General features: G+C 47.9%; 1 protein-coding gene across 8 annotated transcripts in view; it reads left to right on the top strand.

Annotated features, from left to right (window-relative positions):
* Wdtc1 (WD and tetratricopeptide repeats 1) overlaps window positions 1-22,531 on the top strand; it is a 62,708-nt gene extending 40,177 nt beyond the window's left edge. For 5 of the 8 annotated variants that reach the window (XM_087215483.1, XM_087215481.1, XM_087215482.1 and 2 more), the window contains 13 exons: window positions 519-565; window positions 976-1,087; window positions 5,008-5,195; window positions 7,842-8,024; window positions 8,936-9,030; window positions 9,746-9,861; window positions 11,198-11,273; window positions 11,872-11,980; window positions 12,911-13,084; window positions 16,255-16,490; window positions 17,882-18,056; window positions 18,972-19,164; window positions 20,564-22,531. In XM_087215483.1, coding sequence (XP_087071609.1) covers window positions 519-565; window positions 976-1,087; window positions 5,008-5,195; window positions 7,842-8,024; window positions 8,936-9,030; window positions 9,746-9,861; window positions 11,198-11,273; window positions 11,872-11,980; window positions 12,911-13,084; window positions 16,255-16,490; window positions 17,882-18,056; window positions 18,972-19,164; window positions 20,564-20,761 — 1,902 coding nt within the window. In that variant the 3' untranslated portion in view covers window positions 20,762-22,531. Of the gene's footprint in view, window positions 1-512; window positions 566-975; window positions 1,088-3,551; window positions 3,592-3,709; window positions 3,842-5,007; window positions 5,196-7,841; window positions 8,025-8,935; window positions 9,031-9,745; window positions 9,862-11,197; window positions 11,274-11,871; window positions 11,981-12,910; window positions 13,085-16,254; window positions 16,491-17,881; window positions 18,057-18,971; window positions 19,165-20,563 lie in introns of those variants that run through there. The other 3 variants (XM_087215485.1, XM_021263135.2, XM_021263134.2) reach the window with 3 other exon arrangements.
* Window positions 22,532-22,738: the final 207 nt, after the last annotated feature.

The raw sequence follows: 22,738 nt of genomic DNA, 5'->3' as shown, positions 1-22,738 counted from the left end.
TGATACACATGTTGAATTATTGAAAGATTATCCTTCTGTTGGACCAGTTGATCCTTGGAGCAAATTTTCTATAGTAAGGACTCTCCCTTGAAGGAACTGTTGACATATCCCTTTTAGTAGTAAAAGAAAAAATTTTTTGATTTCATCTGTACCACTTAACTGCTATCTGAATTCCAGTTAACTTTTCTGCAAAATGGGATTGATGAAATCTGTCCTTAGCTGAGAGGTGCCTAGTGTCAAATAAAATTGTAAGATGCCAAGCAATTTAGTCAGTTCTGGCCATTAACATGTCTCTGGAAAACAGATAGAAAGATAGATAGAAAGGTGAGTTCATGTGATCAGTTGCACTTTTTTGTTTTGTTCTGTTTTGTTTTTAGGTACCGAGGATCAAACTCAGGACTTTGCGTTTGCAAGGCAGGCATGGCGCCACTGAGCTAAATCCCTGGCCCCTATTTTTCAGAATTGAAGGAGATCCTCTAACTACTTGTCTTCTTGTCCCTTTCCATTTGTTCCCCCAGGGTCACTCAGGATGTGTCAACTGTCTGGAGTGGAATGAGAAAGGAGAGTAAGTATGAGCTAGAGGCTGATGGAGAAGAGGGTGAGGGGCCATGGAGAAGAGGATTCCTTCTTCTCAGGTGATCTAAGAAAAAGAGTGAATCAAAGTGAAAAGACACTTGCCCTTCTTAAGCTTAGCCCATGATTATCAACACACAGTTAAATCATTAATCCCAGATAGATGCAAATTTGGATGACCATCCAAACCTGTTTTTTAAATAAGTCACTATGTTCAGGCATAATGAGAAATTCTTAGGATAAAAGAGAAGAGAAACTACTAATATTTATAAAATAACCTTAAATTCTATGACATTTATTATTCTTTTGAGTTCTGTGTGGCCCAACTCCCTTACGAATGTGAAAGTGGGGAAGGGGCCTGGGAACTTGAGAAGAGGTCAGAGTCTCTCACTCTGCTTGTAGTTTGCTGGCCTCTGGTTCCGATGACCAGCACACAATTGTGTGGGACCCGCTGCACCACAAGAAGCTGCTCTCCATGCACACGGGACACACTGCAAATATCTTCTCTGTCAAGGTGAGTATAAAACCCATAGCAAGTGGAAGGGATGTTGGGCTGTGGGCATGGTCATGTTGACATGTGTGTGTCCCATGAACCCCATGGGGTCTACAGACACCCTGTGGTCTGAGCATCTCGTGTGGATGCTTGAAATCCATCTCTTTTCCATGCTGTTCTTCCTCTTTTAGAGCCAAGAAGTCACCTCGAGATGGATTTATATTTATATGAGCAGTGATGATGGGGGAATGGGTCTGAGCATGAATTTCAGGATCAGACAGACCTGGGGTTGACTCCCTTTTCTGCCTCTTGGAAATTGTGTGAACTAAGTAAATCACCTGACCTCTCTGAGTCTGAGCCTGTTTCCTCCTCCTCCTCTTTTTTTTTTTTTTAATGCCATTGGGGATTGAACCTTTGCACTGAGGTGTATCTCCAGTACCATTTATTTATTTTTTTTATTTTATTTTTTTGCAGTGCCAGGAATCAAACTCAGGACCCTGCACTTGCGAGGCAGGCATGGTGCCACTGAGCTAAATCCCCAGCCCAGCACCTTTTAATTTCTTTGTTTTTTTTGTTTTGTTTTGTTTTTGTTAGCACCTTTTAATTTTGATAGAGTCTCACTAAGTTGCTAAATTGCCCAGGCTGAGCTCAAACTTGTGATGCTCCTGCTCAGCCTCCCAGGGTGCTTGGATTATAGGCATGTGCCACTAGACCCAGCCTGGATTTTTTTTTCAGTTTTCTTTTTTTTATTAGTACTTGTTTGCAGTACATAATGATTATATTCCTCATGGGATGTGGGTACATAACTCATATTAATTATTACATAACTCATTAATTTTTCACCCTCCCTTTCCTCCCCTCTTCTTCCATTTTTTTTTTTTTTTTGGTACCAGGGATCGAACTCAGGTCCTCACGCTTGCGCAGCAGGCGGCGAAACCACTGAGCTAAATCTCTGGCCACTCCCTCCATTTTTTGGTCCCTTTCCCTTTTGCAAAAGATCTGTCTACCTTTTTCCTATTATTGATCTTTTATTTTGCTCTTTATATTTTAGATTTCCCATATAAAAGAAACCATGCAATATTTAAGCTGATTTTTTTCAAGAATCTAACACAGGTTCTTTTAGTTATTCTTTTTATAAGAAATAAACCTTTTGACTTGTTGGTAGAGGGGAGCTGAGCTGAGAAGAGATACGAAGGAACTTATAAACCATTGAAGACCTGTTATGTGAAAGTGACGCGAGACTTGTCTTTTTTGACTACAGGGAACAAACTTAGGACAGATGGCTATGAGCCCACAGAAGCACATGTGTTCAGGGAAGGGAAGAATTGTCTGATATATAGGGCTATTTGAAAAAGGTAGAACAGCCTTCTGTGGATATGTAAATATCATAGCTCTGAGATTGTCCATTCATTGGACACTTTGCCTGCTAGGTTTAAGATTGGAGGAAGTGACCTGTGAAGAAGGGCCTTTCCAACTTTGAAAGTCTATAATGGAGGTATATAAGAGTAAGGCTGGCCACCAGAAAACCTCACTAATCTAAAATATTTTCCTCATTAATATGAAGAGAGGGCCAGGGATTTAGCTCAGTGGTTCTGCTGCCTGCCTCACAAGCAGAAGGTCCCGAGTTCAATCCCCGGTACAAAAAAAAAAAAAAAAAATACCAAGAGAAATGACGAACAGGGTTGGATTTAGCTCAGTGGCACTGGGCCTTCCTTGCAAGCACAAGATCCTGAGTTCGATCCCCAGTACCAGAGAGAGAGAGAGAGAGAGAGAGAGAGAGAGAGAGAGAGATAACAAAGTATCTGAACAATAAAGTAGATTAGAACTCAAAACCTACTTCTTTCCCTCAACCCTGCCTCTTTCCCAAGCTGATTCACACTTAGGCAAGGAGCCCATTCTAGGTCAATTTCTGTGATTTTTAAAAGACAAAACAGTGGCATTTCATCGCTTAACTGACCAATAGAGACTGCTGCCCCTGAGAAGTGTTGGATCCAGTCTGGGGACCTAGGGAAAGGAGCCTGAGCCATCTATTTGGCATCCTGAACACAAAACATTGAGTGCAGAGGCCAGAATTTGACAACAGTCTTGAAACTCCCTAACGGTAAGACTTTGAGCAAGGCACTTATACCCAGACCGTCAGCCTCTTCTTCTGTTTAAAAAAAAAAAAATGTGGAAAAGGCTTCTGCTCTTTTTAGACAAAACACTAGATGTAAGTTGCAGTATTTCACCCATGGGCTCCCCCTGGTGGCAACTACGGCATGAGACAGGCCCATGGTGAGGGTTCACCTTTTTATTTATGTTGTGCCGGGAGTTAAAATGCTATTTCCAGACAGGATGAAAGACTATTGATTGTCCCTAAATATGATGAGATTCTGTTTCATCCATCCTTTTTCCTACTGAGCCTGTGAAGAAGCATATATGAAAAAAGAAAATTGTTCTTCTGTGAACATTTGAAGTCAAGTGGATCTCATTTGTTTAAATGCAGAATGATGCCCCTCCTGGCAAAACCACTACTCAGCCTTGGTGTGAGTTGAGAGGAACTTTTCAGTTAAAAAGAGAAACAAGACATTTTAATTTTTTGAGCTCAAAATAAGAGAAAAACCCAACTAACACCACCTCCAAATACTTTCTTCTCAAAATTAGGTGATAGAAGCCAGGCGTGGTGGTGCGTGTCTGTAATCTCAGCTCTCGGGAGGCTAAGGCAGGAGGATCATGAGTTCGAGGCCAGCCTGGACTACATAGCCCAAACCTGTCTCAAAGAAAAACAAAAGTTAGGTGATTGAATAATAATTTTTTAGAAAGTATTAATTCTAAGTAGTGTTGTGAATATTTTGTTTGTGCTGGATGTTCTCTGGAATTCTCGACTTCATCAGGATGGTGGGGCTCCCATTCTTTTTTTTTTCCCCATTCTTTATAATACTGCGTAGAGGTGGATCTTTGATGGTCAGCTGCTCCCCAAGTCCACCATTTGAGCTATGTCAACTCTGCTAGTGTGAGGAGTACTGCCTGTATTTCTGCTTGGGTCTCTTTCCTTTTTGTTTTTTTGTTTTGTTTTGTTCTCTGATACCAGGGATCAAACTCAGGACCTTGAGCTTGCCAGGCAGGCAAGGTGCCACTGAGCTACATCCCCAGCCCTCTCTTTCCTTCTTAGATTATTCCTTAGAAAGTTTTGGGTCAGAAGGTAGGAATAGTTTTATTTTTGTTACCTATTGCCAGATTGTTCTTCAGAAACAGTTGAAGCAATTTGAAACACCTACTCTTTTATAATTCCTTTTTTAGCGTAGAATTAATTACTTAATCCCTAGGTTATTAAATAGCCGCCATGGGCTGGGGTGTGTAGCTCAGTGGTAGAGCTCATGGTTAGTATGCACAAGGCCCTGGGTTCAATCCCCTGAACCCAAAAATAAATAGTCATCATGAGGCAGCATGGCGGTGAGAGTCAGAATTAGTTTTAACGCAGTCCATCTACATGTTAGTGGAGAACCTTAATTTTTCAATTTTTGGGGGAGATGCCGGAGATTATATCCAGGACCATCAAGCATGCTAAGCACATGTTCTACCACTGAGCTACACTTCCAGCATCCAGACCTCAACTTTTAAGGAGATTGTTTTAAGTTTCAATAAGATAATATAGTTTCCTTGTGTCTACTACATGGTAAAGTTTTAGTAAATGATAATAACTCATTACCATCTACTCAGCTTTTTCTTGGGGAAGAATCAAAGGAAAAGGGTTCCTCTGGTAGTCCAGGTATGTATCTTGATTTTGACAGGATAGTACTTATCCAAAGTTTTTTTGGTGAATTGTCTTGATGGGCTCATTTTCTTATCTTTGTTTCTGATGTGGAGAGGGAAATGGGGTGCTGACATTCAGGCTCATCTCCTTCATTGACCATCTGTATCCCCATCACCTGCCAATACCTTCTTCATTCTGTCCTGAGCAGTTCCTGCCTCACGCTGGGGACCGCATCTTGATCACGGGGGCAGCTGACTCCAAGGTGCATGTTCACGACCTAACAGTAAAGGAGACTATCCACATGTTTGGAGACCACACAAATCGGGTAAAGCGCATTGCCACAGCACCTATGTGGCCCAACACCTTCTGGAGTGCTGCTGAGGATGGGCTTATCCGGTAAGGTTCTGGGTATGGAGTGACCTTTGTCTCCCTTGCTCCTAGTGCATGGTAACTCTCCATGCCATCTGCCCATAGTGCTTCCTTTCATGAGCCTGGTTCCTCCCACCAGCAGATTTCCAGCCTCATTTATCTGCCCAGGGCAATTGTCTGTGTACAAACCCAGCTGGGAATATTTGCTTACCCCACCCTCACTCTCCTCCTGGACCACCTCCAGGCCCATGGGCCTTCTCTCATCACCTCACATGTCTTTGTTGTTGCTGCGTGTTCACACTTGCTGTTTTCTTTACCTGGGATTCTCTGTCCCCAGTTCTTTCCATATCTGACTTTTTATCACCTAAAGGTATCAACTTGAGTCACCTTTTCAGAAGCACCTTGTCTGACCAACCTGTTTAAAGTAGATAGATATTATTCTGATTCACTAATGTAATTGCATCCTCTATAACTCTAATCAACATCTGTAGTTATTTTTACTTGTGGGTTTACTTTTATGTGTGTATCTGCACTGAGTAGTGAACTCTCTTAAAGTAGCTCCAAGTCTCTCTTCTTTGTTGTATCCCTAGGACAGTGCCTGGCACATAGAGGCATTTGACACATTTCTCTTGAACAGTTGATCATTGAGCAGATGCCTGGGATGGGATGAGCCAGCCAGAAATGGGAAAGTAGACTGTTCCCATTTCCAATGCCCTGTATTATATATTTGCTTCTACTTGCCTTCATCCTAAAATGGTGGTGTGACCCCCCCCCCAACCCCGCCAAGTGGTAGGGAACAAACCTAGAGCCTCAAGCATGTTAAGTAAACATTCTACCACCAAGCCACACCAGTGGCGTCCCACACACTGTTTTCTTGGGGTTTTTTGTTGTATTTTGTTTTGTTTTGTTGACACAGGGATTCATTATGTCAGCCAGGCTATTCTTGAACTTCTGGGTTCCAGTGGTTGTCCCATCTCAGTCACAGCTGCCTGAGAGACTGGGACTACAGGCATGCACCACTATGCCTGGCTATCACTGCCCTCTTTAACTTCTTTCTTCAGATGCAACCTTAGAACTTTTTCATTTCCTCAACCTGCTTTAATCTGCCTCCCTGGAGTAGGCTTTTGTGCTATCTCCCCTGTTACAGAGAAGTATCTGTCTAAGTCATGTGAACTATGAAACAGTAATTATAAGTATGCCACTGAAGTCAGGCAGAATTGAGATCAAATCCTAGCTCTTTCACTTAGTGTTTGACTGGTTGTCACTTGACCCCTAAGTTTCCTTAGGGGAAGTGGAATAATCACAGTGTCTCCTTTGTCAATCTGAGCATTTAAATTGAACTAGAGCACATGACACCTTAGCACAGTCCACAGACAACAGAAAGCACTTGGTGGTCAGGGCACTGTGATACGCTTGTTGACCTTGACTGACCAGGCTGTGGCAGGGCCAGGTGGAAGGAACTGAGTGTCTGGGGTATTGGTAGGGTCCTTGGGAGTTAGGCAGAGCCACGATCAAGGAGGGTGTCCTCAAGCAGGTGAACATAAGCTGGGTAAGAACAGATGGGATTTGTATGGGCAAGGAAAAACAGAGTGGATTCCCCAGCCTGAGTAGAGTTTGGGAAGGCAGAGATAAAAGTGACATGTACAGGATAAAAGAATTCTGGTGAAATCAAGTTTAAAAACCAGACTGTGGAGTTGGTAAAAGTAAACTCAAAATAAACTCATACTAAAAGTGTTGAGGAATTTGCAAATTTTGGGGCAGAAGAATGATGTAAAACTATTTTAGGATGAGCATCTGGTGAAGATGGCTTACAAAGACAAGGCAAACAGTGAAAAGATTGTTACAGATGTCTAGGCAAGAGGTGGGCGAGCATGTAGGCAATGTCCCTTCCCACTCTCCAGGTACCTGTGTATCCCCCAGGCTGGAGCAGTGAGAGTTTGCTGCTGCTATTGGGTGTCTTGACATTACCTTTCCTGTGGAGCTGTGTCATGGGGGTGACCTTGATATTTCTAGGTAGTTCTTAGATATCCTTCAGATTCTCTTTTCTGTCACCTCTGTACTTCTTTTATCTCATAAAAGAAATTAGATTAGGAAGGAACACAGGAAAGTAGTTTAAATGCAGTTTTATTAACTTATCCCTGCTCTGCACCTAGACGCCTAGCTGTGTCACCCAGATAAGTTATTTAACTTGTTTGGAACTCGGTATTCTAGGGGTAGATGAGATGATACAGGATTTAACTAAATATGCATGTAAAAACACTTAGGGACAGTACTGGGCTTTAAGCACATTTTCATTAAGAATGTTAGTGATTGGGGCCAGGGATTTAGCTCAGTGGTTTCGCCACCTGCTGCGTAAGCACAAGGACCCGAGTTTGATCCCTGGTACCAAAAAAAAAAAAAAAAAGAATATTAGTGGTAGTATAATAATAGCAATAATGTCAACATCTGTAAAATAAGTACAGTATATATTCTAAGAGGTTGCATCAGGATAAAACTGTGAGAAGCTACTGTAGGCACCTGGCACACGATGAGCACTAAAAAAATGGGAATGATTTTTAATTATTTACAAAGATGTCCAGTGCTCCTCCCAATCCTCTTGCCTAAGGAGGATTTGGCTCCTTCCCTTCCTTCCACGCAAGGACTTGGACCCCCTAACTCTATTCTCTCTCGCAGCCAGTATGACCTCCGGGAGAACAGCAAACACTCAGAGGTGCTGATTGATCTGACAGAGTACTGTGGCCAGCTGGTGGAGGCCAAGTGCCTCACAGTCAATCCCCAGGACAATAACTGCCTGGCAGTAGGGGCCAGTGGGCCCTTCGTGAGACTCTACGACATCCGCATGATCCATAACCACAGGTATGAGCAGCTTAGCTTCTTGTCTAAGGAGGCTAGCAAGTCCCTTAGCGGCCTGAGGAGGAACACGTCCTTTGGAATCTGCTGCCATATTCCCTCATGGCCATCTCGGCTTCTTTTTGAAGTGTGTTTGTATCTGTGTCTGTGTGTATGAACTTTAAAATTGATTGATTGTATACAGTAATACTCTTATACGTGTAACTTTATTTTATTCTTTTTTTAAAAAAGAAAGAGTAGAAGGCCCGGGGAGTTAGTTCAGTGGCACTGCGCCTGCCTTACAAGTGCAAGGTCCTGAGTTCGATTCCTGGTACTGAGAAAAAAATAAATAAAAGAAAGGAAAAGTAGAATATACACAGCAACCCTCCACCCCTCAATAAGTCCCAGACCTTAATAGCTCATAAAGTCTGAGCTTTCTGTGATTCTTGGGACAGGTGCAGCAATGTGTGCCCTGCTTAATTTTTTTTTTTTTTTTTGCTTTACTTTCATTCACAGATTTGAGTGGCCACTGTTCCCTTTCCCACATTATGTGCCTTGAAGTCAACCTTCATCCTTAGCCTCCTTATCTGTAAATGGGGATAATAAAGTGGCCCTGAGAATCCAGACAGTTTATAGGACCTCCTTGGTAAAACAGTATTATGTCTGTCCATAGCTGGTGTGTTTTTTTGTTTTTTTTTGTTTTTGTTTTTGTTTTGGTACCGGGGATCGAACTTGGGTCTTTGCGCTTGCGGAGCAGGTGACGGAACCACTGAGCTAAATCCCCAGCCCTGTCCATAGCTGTTTAGTGGGTGGACCTGGGAGTCACTTAGGTAAGGAAGAAAGGTGTCTCCTGTATCTCTCAGGGACACTAGGCTTCTCTAGGGAGTGTGGTCTTTCTAGCCAGGGCAGAGTTTTAACCTGATTTTCCTTCCCACCAGAAAGAGCATGAAGCAGAGCCCTTCAGCAGGTGTGCACACCTTCTGTGACAGGCAGAAGCCCCTTCCGGATGGTGCAGCCCAGTATTATGTAGCAGGTAGGCCTCAGCCCAGCCTCAAACTTTTGACTGGATACTGACTTTCTGAGGTAGTTCAGGAGCACAGCATGGCACATATCAAAAGCAAGGGTTTTAGAGTCAGACAGACCTGGACTTTAATCCCAGTTCTGCCATTGATCAGCTAGGCAATGTTTAGCAAATTACTTAATCTTGATGAGTTTCTTTTCTGTAAAATGAGTTTTTAATGACTGAGATAAAGCATATACAACACCTGACCCAGAGCTGGGTGTAGTGACACACACCTGTAATCCCAGCACTCAGGAGACTGAGACAGGAGGATTGTGTAAGTTCGAGGCCAGCCTGGGCTACAAAGTGAGTTCAAGGCCAGCCTGAACTCACAGTGAGACTCTGTTTCAAACAAACAAACAAACCCAACTATTGGGAGAGTGGGAGAGGATATGGGAATGGATGGAATCTCTGAGCTCCTGAGTGGACAGGATACATATGCATAATTTCTTCACTGAGGGAGTTACTCATTATTTATCACTGATGATTACAAAAAGAAAAATAAAAGTTCTTTTTGAACCACAGGAAAATAAAAAATACCTAACTGACCCACTGCTAATAGAAAAGGCTCAGCTCCTTCTGCGATGTTGATTGCTAACATTTTCAATATGGCTCTCTTCACGTAACCTCCTGCCCCTTTGAGGGGGACTGGGAGCCTCACCCTAGGGTGACTGTCTGTTCCTTACAGGGCATCTGCCAGTGAAGCTGCCTGACTATAACAACCGTCTGAGAGTGCTGGTTGCCACCTATGTGACCTTCAGCCCCAATGGCACAGAGCTGCTAGTCAACATGGGAGGGGAGCAGGTAAGTTCAGCTGCCTCATGTGACTGTGCCCTTCTACCATCTCATACCCAGCAGTCAGGACTATATACTTTCTGTCACTGCCCAGAGACAGAAGTAAAAGCCAAATTGTAAATGATATTATGGCATAATATGGAGATTGCTAGAGAGGTATGCTAACCTGGTCTTTTTTTCTTCACTTCTAGTATAATGATTTGGTTAAGAACATAGACTCTGAGGGCTGGGGATTTAGCTCAGTGGTGCTGATGTTTGCCTCTAAAGGCCAAGGTCCTGAGTTCGATCCCTGGTACCCCCCAAAAAAGTTAAGAACATAGACTCTGAAATTGACAGACCCATCTTCAAACAGTTGCCTTCTGTTTACTAGCTATTTACTGTGACTTTGAGCATGTCTTTTCATTTTTCTGAGCCTCAGTTTCCTTATATTCTATTTTCCTAGGAGGAAATCCATGGGGCTTAGAGAAAGCAGCCAGGCTGTGGTTTAGGGCCAGCTTGGAGAAGTGTTCTTTGATAATGGCAGGTTGCTAAACCTTCTTTTTGTGTGTTTTCAGTCAGAGTATTTCATAATCCTTGCATAAATTCATTTATTCTACAAAAACTAAGCACTCACTGTGACTAGCATTATCGTAAACATAGAGAGGATAAATGCAAATATGATCTATCCCCAGGCTGATGGGAGACATGTCAGGTGAAATGGTGATGACTTGACAAAGCAAAGTGTGATATATACAAATGAAAAGGGCTAGAAGCTGTGTGTGGTAGCTCATGCCTTTAGTCCCAGCACTCTGGGCAGCTGACACAGGAGGTTTACAAGTTTGAGCCTAGGCTTGGCAAGTTCACAAGACCCTTCTAAAAATTTTTTAAAAGACTGGGGCTGTAGCTCCTTGTGAAGACCTCGGATTCAATTCCCATTACTGGAAAGAAAAAAAAATGTTAAGTAATAATAGATAATATATACTTACTGAGAGAAGTAACCAGTCATGTTACTTTAAGCAAGTTGCTTCTCTTCTGAGTTGTCAGTTTTCCCACCTGTAAAATGAGACATTTGGCTTTGGGACCTTTAAGGACCTTTCCAACTTAAACATGATTTTAATTAATGATAGTTATTCAAGCAGGGCTTTGGGTAGATCAAACAGCCCACCCCAGGGACCAGAAGCTACGAATATTTTCATCCCGGAACTTTGCTTCCAGGAAATATCTCCTGAGCTAGTTCAACCACTTCGTGGTCAGTGCTCACTGCATGCAAGACCCTGGTTCTTGAGAGCCACCATGGCCTTGTTAGTGGTTCAGCCACATCCTTGCCTCACAGTCTCCATCTCTCTTCTTGGCTTCTCAACAATAGGTCTATTTGTTTGACTTGACCTACAAACAGCGGCCATACACCTTCCTCTTGCCTAGAAAATGCCACTCCTCAGGGGGTAAGTTCTTTCTTACCACGTCTGTTGAGGCGGGTTGGGGAGCTTGAGCACCTGCTACCTCTGCTGAAAAGCTGGCCCGTTACTCTGGACTCTAGCTGCAATACTCCAAAAGAGCAAATCTCAAAAATGACCCTGTCACTACAGTAAGAAGATAGTATTAGCTCAGAGAGATCTGCCCAAGGGCTTAACATCACAGCCATTTTCACTTCCCTCTACAAAGATGTGTTCTTCCCATGGCCTGGTTCTTGAGGACCTTAAGTAGTTGCCCTTCCTTTGTTCATCCTGGCTCATTGACTTTTTCCTGGTGTCCATAGTTGGAGGCACTTCCTCATCCCTCATACCCTCATACCCTCCTCTACCCAAGCTAAGGGAAACCGTAAGCTAAAGCTGTGTCCCCAGCCAGCCAGCAGAGGGCGCAAAGGCTTTTCTTTATGCTGTTCCCCCGCTTGTCTGTCGGTCTCAGGGACTGGGTTTTACCCTGGGAGAATAGTCCCACAATGGAACCATCAGACCCTGTGATGGAAGCCAAAAGGCTATGGAGAAGAAATAAGGACCTCCTCCTGAGTTGTTTTTGTAACTTTCTCCCCATCCCTGCCAGAAGTCCTGAATGGCAAGATGTCCACCAACGGTGTGTCCAATGGTGTGTCTAATGGCCTACATCTTCACAGCAACGGCTTCCGGCTACCAGAAAATACAGGCCATGTCAGGTGAGGTCAGCTGACTTGTCCAACCTTCCTCCTCAATTACACCTTATGGACTAGAGGAAGGGACAAGTTTTATTAACCTTCCTCCTGACTGGCAACCAGGCAGAGATCCCAGAAGGTAGAGCCTGGGGCAGAGAAATTGGAGGGTGGCTAGTGGTCCCAAGGGTACCACCAATCATGCTGAGACTGACACTCTAGTCTCTTGGTAGCTGGGGTAGGGCCCAGAGGCAAGCTGCCTTTTAGGACTGAGCACTGTCCAAAAAGAGATCCCATGTTATATTCTCCCCTATTATATTATTCTCTGTCCAGTTGTATATTCATGTCTCTGTTCTCTGCTAGACCCTATGCTGGACTTTAGATATGTGCTCAAATTTTTTAGCCCTTGAGAGGAACAATTTTCCATAAAGAGAGCCATAGGAGAGACTACAGTGATTGTAAGGTTCAGCTCAGCATGGAGGCAGGTGATGCCAGCTGCTATCATGCCCAAGAGTTTGATTAAGAATTGCTGTAAATTCCACCACCTGCCTTGCAAGCGCAAGGTCCCAAGTTCGATCCCCAGTACAAAAAAAAGAATTGCTGTAAGGGGCCGGGGGTTTGGCTCAGTGGTTCCACCCCTGCCTTGTAAGCACAGGGTCCTGAGTTTGATCCTCAGTACCAAAAACAAAATAGAATTGCTGTAAGCCTGTCTAAGACAGCTTTCTTTCTGCCCTTCTTCTTTTCTACCAGCTCATAGCATTTGGAATTGTGCCTATTCCCTCTCATGGTAATAGGTAAAAACCCAGGCCAGGGATGGGAATGGTCCCCTCTTCTAGATGACACTGCAGATTCTAAGGGCCAAGAAAGCCTGTGTGGTCTTTAGGGTAGGACTTAAGACGTCCTAAGAGTTGCTCCACCCTCCTTTGACTGGTCTGACTTGACTCTCTTCCTCTACAGCCCCCAAGTAGAGTTGCCCCCATATCTGGAACGTGTGAAGCAGCAAGCCAATGAGGCCTTTGCCTGCCAGCAGTGGACCCAGGCCATTCAGCTTTACAGTAAGGCCGTGCAGAGGGCCCCTCACAATGCCATGCTCTATGGAAACCGAGCTGCTGCCTACATGAAGCGCAAGTGGTAAGGGGTACTACAGAGGGGCCTTGGCCAAAAAGGGATGAAGCAGCTGGACTACAAGTAGGCTGCTAGAGCAAGGTTGCCAAGGGATCCAGGAAAGGTGGCAGTAGCATCCTGCTACCTCAGGGTTTCTTGAGCCCAGGTCTCTTCTCCCCACCTCCAGGCTGAGAGTAGCCAAGGACACCAAGTCTCAGGTCTCAAGCACCAAGGAAGCTCAACATGTTTTGTTAGCAAGTGCTGTGGCCACTGAGGAAGTGGGAGTTGAGAGAATGGTTAAGTCCAGTCGTTGGAGAATTAGGTCTTAACTTGGTCTTTGAAGGAACAGTGGAATCTTGGTGGAAATGAAGGATTTGATGAATTTAGTTGATATGTGTCTAAAATGATCCTGTCGCTCCTTGCCCCAGGGACTTGCTTTGTGTAATCTAGACTCACTAGACCAAACACAAATGAGGTGCTAGAGATCTGAGACCAGTGTGGCTCTTGCTAGGATTATGGTAGTAAGTCCAAGGAGCACCCCCATCTTTGGAGACCATCAGGGCCCCTCAGCCCTTATGCCTGCAGCACCAGCAGGCAAGCAGGCAGGCAGACCCCCATCCCCCAGCCAGGGCCAGGACTGGAGATGGATAGAGCTGGGCCCACAGCCATTTCTGCTCCGTCTGGCATCCGTCGGCTCTGCCCAGACAGACAGGCCAGCTGGTGTGCCATCGTCTGGCTGAAACTAGGCAGGCCTAGGGAAGCTTAAGAAACCCACCCAAGTCAGCAGGATCATAAATGAGGGGTAGGGAAGATGCTGTTCCTACAGGCCTTAGCTCAGGCATCAGCAGTTTGCCTAGAACTCAGGTAGCTCCCAAATCCAGGAGATGACCATTTTGGGGCCATCCTGAGGTGTTTCACCTCTCTGTCCCAACAGTTGAGTAGAATATAGCACTCTTCACCAAGGCTTGAGACTTAGAGCTCTTGCTAAAAGAGATTGTGTTCTTGCTAAAAGAGATTGGTGGTTTTCCAGCCTATGTGTGCCCTCAAATTGTACTTTGAGCTCCTACTAAATGCTAGGGATGTGGAATTCTGTCACTCTGAGTTCCCTGTGCCCCAGAGCACCCAGCTTTTAGACAAGGAGATAAAGTCCATATTTCAGCATTAGAGGCAGGAAACAGTAACTCTGATGGTCAGGTAAAATGCTGTTGGAATCAAGCAAAGTTGAGTCAGATGTAGAGTAAATAAACATGGTGGTGCACACCTGTAATCCCAGCACTCAGGGAGGCTGAGGTAGGAGGATTGAAAATTTGAGCTTATCCTGGGCAGTTAACAACTTAGTAAAACCCTGTCTCAAAATAAAATATAGAAAGGGTTAGGGATGAAGCTCAGTGCAAAGGCCCTGGGTTCAATCCCCAACACTGCAAAAAGAGAATAAAAGAAAGATGTGATGTCTGAATGGGCTTGCAGTGTGGGCAGACTTAGACAAGGAGATGAAGAGGAGGAGGGAACGGTGGAAAAGGACATTGTAGGGAGATAAAATGGTGTGAACAAAGGCATGGGGGCTGGGGACTGACTAAAGAGCTTGCTTCAGAACAGCAAATCCATTTGGCTGGAGCAGAGGGTTGAGGAAGGGACTGGCAGGAGATGAGTCTGTGAGGTAGCCTGGGGCCTGCCTGGGAAGGGCTTGGAATGCAAAGTGGTGGCGTTTGGCCTGAATTCAGTGCATGATGGGCAGCTACTAGAGAGTGTTGATGTAGGAGAGGGATGTGCAGAGGGGCTGTCCTTTCAGGGAGATTAATCTGGCAGTGTGTTTAGGATGGGTGAGCCCTAGGGCCAGCCTGCTCTTTCCTCCCACCCCCACATGTTTGCCACTGACCCCTAGAATGTCACATTCTGTCCCAAGGCCAGTCTCCCCAGGACTACCATCTGCTCCTGGATGCAGACCACCCTCTAGCTCCTGGCTGGTCTCTGGTCTGGCTTTCCCCGGGAGCTCAGAGGGACACCTTGCAGGCAGTAACTGGGTTTCCAAACAGCGCCTGCTCCTCCATCATAGCCATTCATTCTGACTCAGGCCTTGCCATCAAAGCGGCTCTGTCTCCTGCCTGCCCCATGCTTCTGAGCTGCTTTTTCCTGGTCTGAGTATGGCTACTTTGAGGCTGGGTGCTCCCTCTGCGTGCCACAGGGAGAGAGGGAGAGAAGAGTCAGGAGGAGCCTTCCCATTGTCAGGCATGTTTTGGCCATGCAGGAGGGTCGTGAGCCTTGCCATCAGCTCTGGGGAGTGCTGCTTATGGCTTGGCTCAGCCTACTCCAACCCTGCAGCGGGAGAAAAAATACGCTTCCAAGGAAAAGTGCTTCTTGTGTCCTGACTGGCTTTCCAGACAAGAGGTGAGGACAGGACTCTGGTAGCTGGGGGTGCATGCCTCCTTTATTCTGACACAGAGTGGGAGAAGGAGGGGCTTCTCCTTTTATCTCCTCCCACTTATTTTTCCTCTCCCAAAATGCAAAGCTCTCCCACTTCCCTTCATCCATACTCTAGGTTGGAGAAGTGAGTGGGAATGACTGGGAGCATTCACAGCCCCCTCACCATCAGCTTCCAAAGAGCTGACTCTGCCAGACAGTCCAGCCCAATCCTCCAGCCTCAGGAGGTAGAGGCCACAGCTGCTGTGGATCAGTCAGCCAGGACAGAGGGGGGTCTGGCTGAGGGCTTGCTGCCTGCTGGTCAGACCCTGAGTCCCTGGCCTGGCACTTCTGGCTTCCTCAGACCACAGAACTGTCCTTGAGGGCCCCCTGCCTTGGACATGGCTTTGAAGGCCAGCAGGGGGATTTGAGGAGGTGGATGAAGGAAAGAGGAGGGCCTGGGGAGCCTGAGATGGGCAGAATGCCAGGCCTTCTGCTGCAGAGCTGCGGGTGCCTGGGGTGAGTGGTGCACAGTTGCAGTCTGTGCCCAGCAGAGGGCAGCCTGACACCATTTTTGCCATCCCCAAGCCCTCAGGGTTCCTGGCTTCTCCTTAGCATATTCCATCTCCCCAGGAGGGAGGACTGGGTTGAACCAGGATTCTCTTCATGCCCCAAGTTCCCTCACCCTGAAATCTGTCAGAAGCGGGCTGGGGAGGCCATAGAAAGCAGTGGAGACTGAGTGGGTACCCTTTGCTTGCCACATGGCCCCACCTCCAAGCTGTACTCCCCTGCCTTCCCAGGGACGGTGACCACTATGATGCCCTGAGGGACTGTCTCAAGGCCATCTCCCTCAATCCATGCCATCTGAAGGCACACTTCCGCCTGGCTCGCTGCCTTTTTGAGCTCAAGTATGTGGCTGAGGCCCTGGAGTGCCTGGATGACTTCAAAGGGAAGTTCCCGGAGCAGGCCCACAGCAGCGCTTGTGATGCATTGGGCCGAGACATCACAGCCGCCCTCTTCTCCAAAAACGATGGTGGTGAGTGGGCACTGAGGAAGAGTTGCTGTCACTCACCTATTTGAGATGCTACATGACCTTCTGGAGAGGACATGGTTCTGGGTTTGGAGAAGCCTAAATGCATATGATCCAGAGATCTTGAGTTTCTCTGAGACTCAGTTTCCTCACCTGAAAAGGACAAATGCTAACACCTCCTATGAGAGTTTCTGTTGAGGATTACCTATAGCATGTTCAAAGCACCTGGTATAGAAGTAAACTGAGCCCAGTCAAGCCAGATGGGCTCCAGCTGGGCCTTCCCGCCTGCTCCTAGACAGAGCGTTGGCAGCTCCACTGGGCTGAGAGGCAGGAGCTGATTGTGGCCTTGGTTGGAATGTCCGCAAGTGCAGCACAAACAGCAGCTCAATGCAGTAGAAATGCCATCAGCTCTACCCAGTGGTGGCTGTGGGCACAGCACAGCCTCTGAACCCACTGCTCACCTGCACAAATCCTGCCCAGCTCGTGACATTAGCATTAGAGAGCAAGCTGGGACATGGTAGTGTGGTCTGTAAACATGGAAGGTGAGCCCACTAGAGGCAGATCCTCACCTCTCTCCTTTGCAGTTTACTAGCCATGGGATTAGTTCATTTGTTTAATGAATAGTTAGCAGACACCTGTCATGCACCAGGCACTGTGCTCGGTCGTGGAGATATAGCTGTGACCCCATCAGATGTGATTTCACTGTTGGAGTTTACAGCCTAGTGAAGGAACAAGCCCTGAAGGAAGGATAGTGAAGGACAAGAGGCAGGGCCTCTGAGTGGCATAAGTATATAGGGAAGACCCAATAGCAGTCTAGGGTTCCTCAGGAAGAGACATGTAAGTCAGGGTGAGAGGGATGCAGAGGATCCAAGGTGGCTGCAGGAGGTAAATTGTCCCTGGCATAGGGATCACTATGTCCAGGAGCTCAAAAGGAAGCAGAAACATGGCCCTTTTAGGAACTGAGAAAACTATCATGATTTTACCTGTCAGTCAGTGCCCCAGTTGAGATCTATAATAACTTGGTCCTTATTGCCTTAAGAGCTATGAATCTGTCTATAAAAGCCACTCACTTAGGCTGCCTTTGTGAGTGCCTTCCCCCCATCCTAACCTGCCTCTCTTTCACACAAACATATCTTGAGGCTGTGTATCCCTGGGGCTTCCATGCCTTTACTCAGAGACCTGAACCAGGACTCTTCCCTACATCAGAAGTTTCCTTTTAAATATCCTCAAAAGATGGCTGAGCCCAAAGATGCATCTTCCTCACTTTTTCCCAGTTTTCCAGAGTAATAGTAGAGGCAGGTAGCCTTACATTGCCAATATTTGGGCTGAAACAGGGTCATAGGGGACTGGGAGAAGGAGAGACAAGACTCTCACCTTTCCTTGATCTCTACCCCCAGAGGAGAAGAAGGGAGCTGGTGGTGGTGGCCCTGTCCGTCTCCGAAGCACAAGCCGAAAGGACTCCATCTCAGAAGATGAGATGGTGCTGCGAGAACGAAGCTACGACTACCAGTTCCGCTACTGTGGCCACTGCAACACCACCACAGATATCAAGGAGGCCAATTTCTTCGGCAGGTCTGAGGCCCTGAACAGAAGGAGGTTCCCAGCCCTGTTGGCAGTAGGAGTTTAGGGGTGGGGCAGCTTTGAGGGCATAGTGCTTTTAGAAAAGAACCTCAGTTCCCAGCTCTGCCTCTGTACTCTAGGGCAAGTGGCATCACCTCTGTCAGCCTCAGTTTCTTCATCTACAAAATGAAACCAGCCATACCTACTTACGGGGCCATAATAGAAACTAATAAGATAATCCAAGTGAAGCATCCAGTCCAGTGCCTGGACCATTCCTTTACCCCTACTCCTACTGTCTCTGTCTGCATATGCCAGACCCTGCCCTCTTTATCTGGATGCTCAGAGGTTCTTTCTGCTGGAGGAGGATAAAGCAAGACCCCTCAGAGGCTGGGAATCTCAACTCACCATTTGTATGCTCAGAACTACACCCTGGGTACCAAGGGACAAAGTCCAGGTCTCAACCCTCGTTTGCAGATGTTTACAGTTTCTTTGGATAACCGAGACCCATGAACACGAATCAGAAATCTCATCATCAGGATCCCCTCTAAATATCAGTAGTATGTGAACCCCTATTCGGTAGATGTACTAGATTTGGGGCCTGGATCCAAGAAGCCTGGGATTGCTGAGGGAAGGCTTAGATGGGTGTACTTAGGGTGTACTTAGAAACTAAGAGGTATAAGATCTAATCCTAGCACCAAAAAGGTTATAATGTACTTTGAGGGAGACTGTCTTGAAGGGACACAGGCAGTCACTGATCCATGACTAGTGTCAGCAGTACGGAGAGAGTCCCATGAGTTCCGAGCTAAGAGCAGCCCCCTGAGTGACTCCAGACTTCCCTGCTCCCCCTTGCCCTAAGCCACACAGCCTGTACTTGAGGCTTTAGGGCAATACCCCACCTGACCTCCCTGCACTTTGCCCCTCTGCCAGCAATGCTCAGTACATCGTCAGTGGCTCTGATGATGGCTCCTTCTTCATCTGGGAAAAAGAGACCACCAACCTTGTCCGAGTGCTCCAGGGGGATGAGTCCATTGTCAACTGCCTGCAGCCACACCCCAGCTATTGCTTCCTGGCTACCAGCGGCATCGACCCTGTCGTGCGACTCTGGAACCCCCGACCAGAGGTGAGAGCATGGGCAAGGTGGCCAAAGCTCGATAGGGAGGAGGTAGGGTGGGGACCCTGAGAGCCTCTGAGGGATGAGGAGAGAAATGAACCATACAGATCCTAGAAGCTTCTGGGTGAGTAAGCTTTTACCCTAGAGCCCCAAACTGGGTCAAGGTGGGAACCCCCAGGTTCTAGAAATTCCAAATGCAGTGGGGAGTTGTCAGGGCAAGAGTAGGCTCCTGCCTTCTTGGAGCACATCCTTGAGCCAGCTGTGAAGCTGAGATGCCATACAACAAGCAGGGGTGCAGGCAACATAGGGAGAAGCAGACCAGCTGTAGCCCCTCATGAGAAGGGTGCCTCAGAGGTCCCCTGGGAGCCCTTCTCCTCATGTAACTCTGCAGTGCGTCTGCCCAGAAGTGTTCAGGGCCCCATCCCTCAGTCATAAGGAAGTGCACAGGCTTTGGAATCTGATGGGCCTGAGTTTGAGTCACACCTCTTCACTTACTGCTTGTGACACGTAACCATCTATACACTGGAAATGGGGATGACAGCAGCACTCCAAAGATTGCTGTAAAGAAAAAGAAGTGATGGGCTGGGGATTTAGCTCAGTGGCACCGTGCCTGCCTGACAAGCCCAAGGTCCTGAGTTCGATCCCCGGTACCAAAAAAAACCCTGATACTTTTGAAGCCCAGCCTACAGGGACACTTAGGCTGCTCTGGTCCCTCCACTCCCAATGTGGTAGCCCACGAGCCGCCTGAGGCCTCCACTGCTCCTTTTTCTCATCTCCTGCCCTTTCCCAGCTGGCAAACAAGTCACAAGGTGGATCTGCTTCCAGAGCTAATTTGCTTGGACTTGTAAAGAGAGGACCCTACAGAAGCCTCCCTTGAGAGGAAAGCAAAAAGAAAGATAAAGGAAGGCTAGGGATTTAGCTCAGTGGTTCCAGCACCTGCCTTGCAAGCACAAGGTCTCAAGTTCAATCCCTGGTACCACAAAAAAAAAAAAAAAAAAAAAAGATGAAGGGCTGTTGGGAATGCAGCAGAACAGGATGGGGGTGGGGCTGTATGTCTGTCCCCCTCTTCTGTGTCCCAGTATGTGTGCTGCCCCATGTATATCCGACTTGGTATGTCCCCCAGCGTACTCCCTGCTGTGTTTTATGTTGTGTTCACCTTGCCCATATGTGCTTAGCCTGGTGTGGTGTGTTATCTGTCTCATACACATCCCACTGTGCGTACATTCTCATGTGTATCTCAGTATGAGTGTTCTCTTCCACACATGAACATCTCCCACTGTGCACATCCTCCTGTCGAGGTAGTTGGCTCTGTATTTCCTTCCCCCTGCCCCTGTCCACATGTGCAAGAGTATGTATGTGCCTGCCTCATGTGTCCTGGGGTCCCTCACATTACCCCTTTTCCACACAGAGTGAAGACCTCACAGGCCGAGTTGTAGAGGACATGGAGGGTGCCTCTCAGGCCAACCAAAGGCGCATGAATGCAGACCCCTTGGAGGTGATGCTGCTCAACATGGGCTACCGGATCACAGGCCTGAGCAGTGGGGGTGCCGGGGCCTCTGATGATGAGGACAGCTCCGAGGGCCAGGTGCAGTGCCGGCCCAGCTAGACACTCCTTAGTCCCAGTCCCCAGCCCAGTTTCTGGTTGGCCCTCCTCCCTGGGCAAGAGGTCAGGGGGTTCTGTTTCGGATTGTCTTCCCACCCCACCCCCATTTTTTTCATTTCCCCTGTTTTCTTTGTTAGTTTGGCATTGGGGGGTGGGGATTGCTGCAACTCGCTGGCTTTCAGACTCTTGGGCTGGTTGTCCCTTGACTGTCCCCAGCCCTGAGCAGAAGAGCAGGAGGGGAAGCCCCTCCCTTTGCCCCGCCCCCTGCTTCTATGTCCCTGGAGGGCTCTGGCCTGCCTCAAAACCCTTTCCACCTCCATTAGGGAGGCAAGGGCTGATGCTGTCTTCAAGGACTGCCGTGCCCTTCATTTGGCAGCAAGAAGGGGAATGGAACTCTCAGCTGGGAAAGGCTAGCCTTGGCCTGTTGCCACTCTGGCTATCTCACCTGCAGGGCTAGTGCCCCCTCCCGTGGTCTTCAGGGAAGGTTAGGGTGGAGGCAAAGAGAAGAATGGGAGCCCTGGAGTGGGCAAGGCCAAACTACCTACTGTAGTGGCAAGGGAACCTCATCACCCCCTCCGAGGCACCAGCTCTGGCCCTGGGGCTGCACTCCCTGGCCACCTCTGGAGGCTCTGCCTTTCCCTGAGGGACCTTGCAGGGGGTGGGGTGCCGCACCGCACCCCACCCACCCGTGCAGCCACTTCTGCACCACGGCCACTCGGGTGCTCCTCGGCCTCACTGTGACCTTTTTGCCAGAGCTCCCGGCCAGGCCTACTCTGCTGAGGTGGCGCTTCCTGCTAAGGGCCCTTCTCTGCCCTCTCTGCCCTCCTTCCCACCCCATGTGCTGAGCCGCCACAAAGACCAAAGAAGTGATGGCTTTTCTCTGTCCCTTGCTGCTCTGGGGGGAAGGGGGTGGGAAAATCCCCAGCTCAGCCCTCCCTCCTTAGCAGCCCCAAGCTTTACACTGGATGCATCGGTCACCCGCCACCAAGCCTCCCTCTCCCTCTGCCCCCTTGGCTCCTGCTCAGGAGTTGCTCTGGGTAGTTGATTCATCCTCCCTTCCCTCTCCCTCCCCTTCCCCTTCCCCTTCCCCTCTGTGCTTCCTTGGCTTCAGCCCTCCAGCTGCAGCCTCTGGGGAGAAGCAGCCTCCCTTCTCTCCCTCCCTTTTTTCCCTCCCTCCCTCAGCCCCTGTCTCTGCCAGGTGCCTCCTCTCAGTCAGGCTTCAGAGCAGCCCTGGAGACAGGAGGGCCATGTTAAAAGCTTTTTCACAGTTTTAAGAAGACGAGGGGGGTGAGGCTAGTGGTGGGGGGTCTGGCACCATCTCATTGCTTTAATCCCAGCGACACAGGTGGCAGCTTCCCCCCCTTCCTGCCCACCCCAGTCCCACTTCCCACCCCTCTCTTCTTCTAGCTTGGTAATGAAGTATATTTATTGGTGAAGGAAACAGCTGCTGCTGCTTCTCCTGCTGCTGGGACTTGCTCCCCTGTCTCTCCTCCATGACCTTTCTCTAACCAGAGAGGGGGGAGTAGGAGTATTGGGACTAGGCCCTGGGACACAAGAACCAGCTAGGGCCCCTTTGCTTTCCTGTGTTCAAGCCACCCGCCATTTCCTCCCTCCCTGCCACCTGCCCCCCGCCCCTGCCTGCCCAGCCTGGGCCCTGCAGTGTGGAGAGACACATAAGCCTTACTGTCCTCTGGGGGCAGGAGCTGAGCCTTTTTGTTGCTCTGCTCCCAGGAGAGTGAGGGTGACGCAATTGATTAAAACCATTTTGTTCTAGATGTGGCTGGTGTCATTTGTGGGGTGCAAGTGGGTCTTGGGACCAAAGTGGGGGGACCTGGTCCTTCCCCTGTGTAGCTCTGTGAACTTGAGTGACCACCCTTTACCAGGCGGCATGAGGTCTGCCTCGTGAGGTCACTGTGAGCAGTGGCCGCCCACCCAGCAGGTTGAGCACAAAGCCCAGCACTGGTGGCTGTGATCTGCAAT

Source organism: Heterocephalus glaber, unplaced genomic scaffold, assembly GCF_053883595.1.
Source record: "Heterocephalus glaber isolate CG9 unplaced genomic scaffold, H.glaber_assembly_v1.0 deba00001452, whole genome shotgun sequence".
Classification (NCBI taxonomy): Eukaryota; Metazoa; Chordata; class Mammalia; order Rodentia; family Bathyergidae; genus Heterocephalus; species Heterocephalus glaber.
This window is presented reverse-complemented; position numbering and strand designations above follow the sequence as displayed.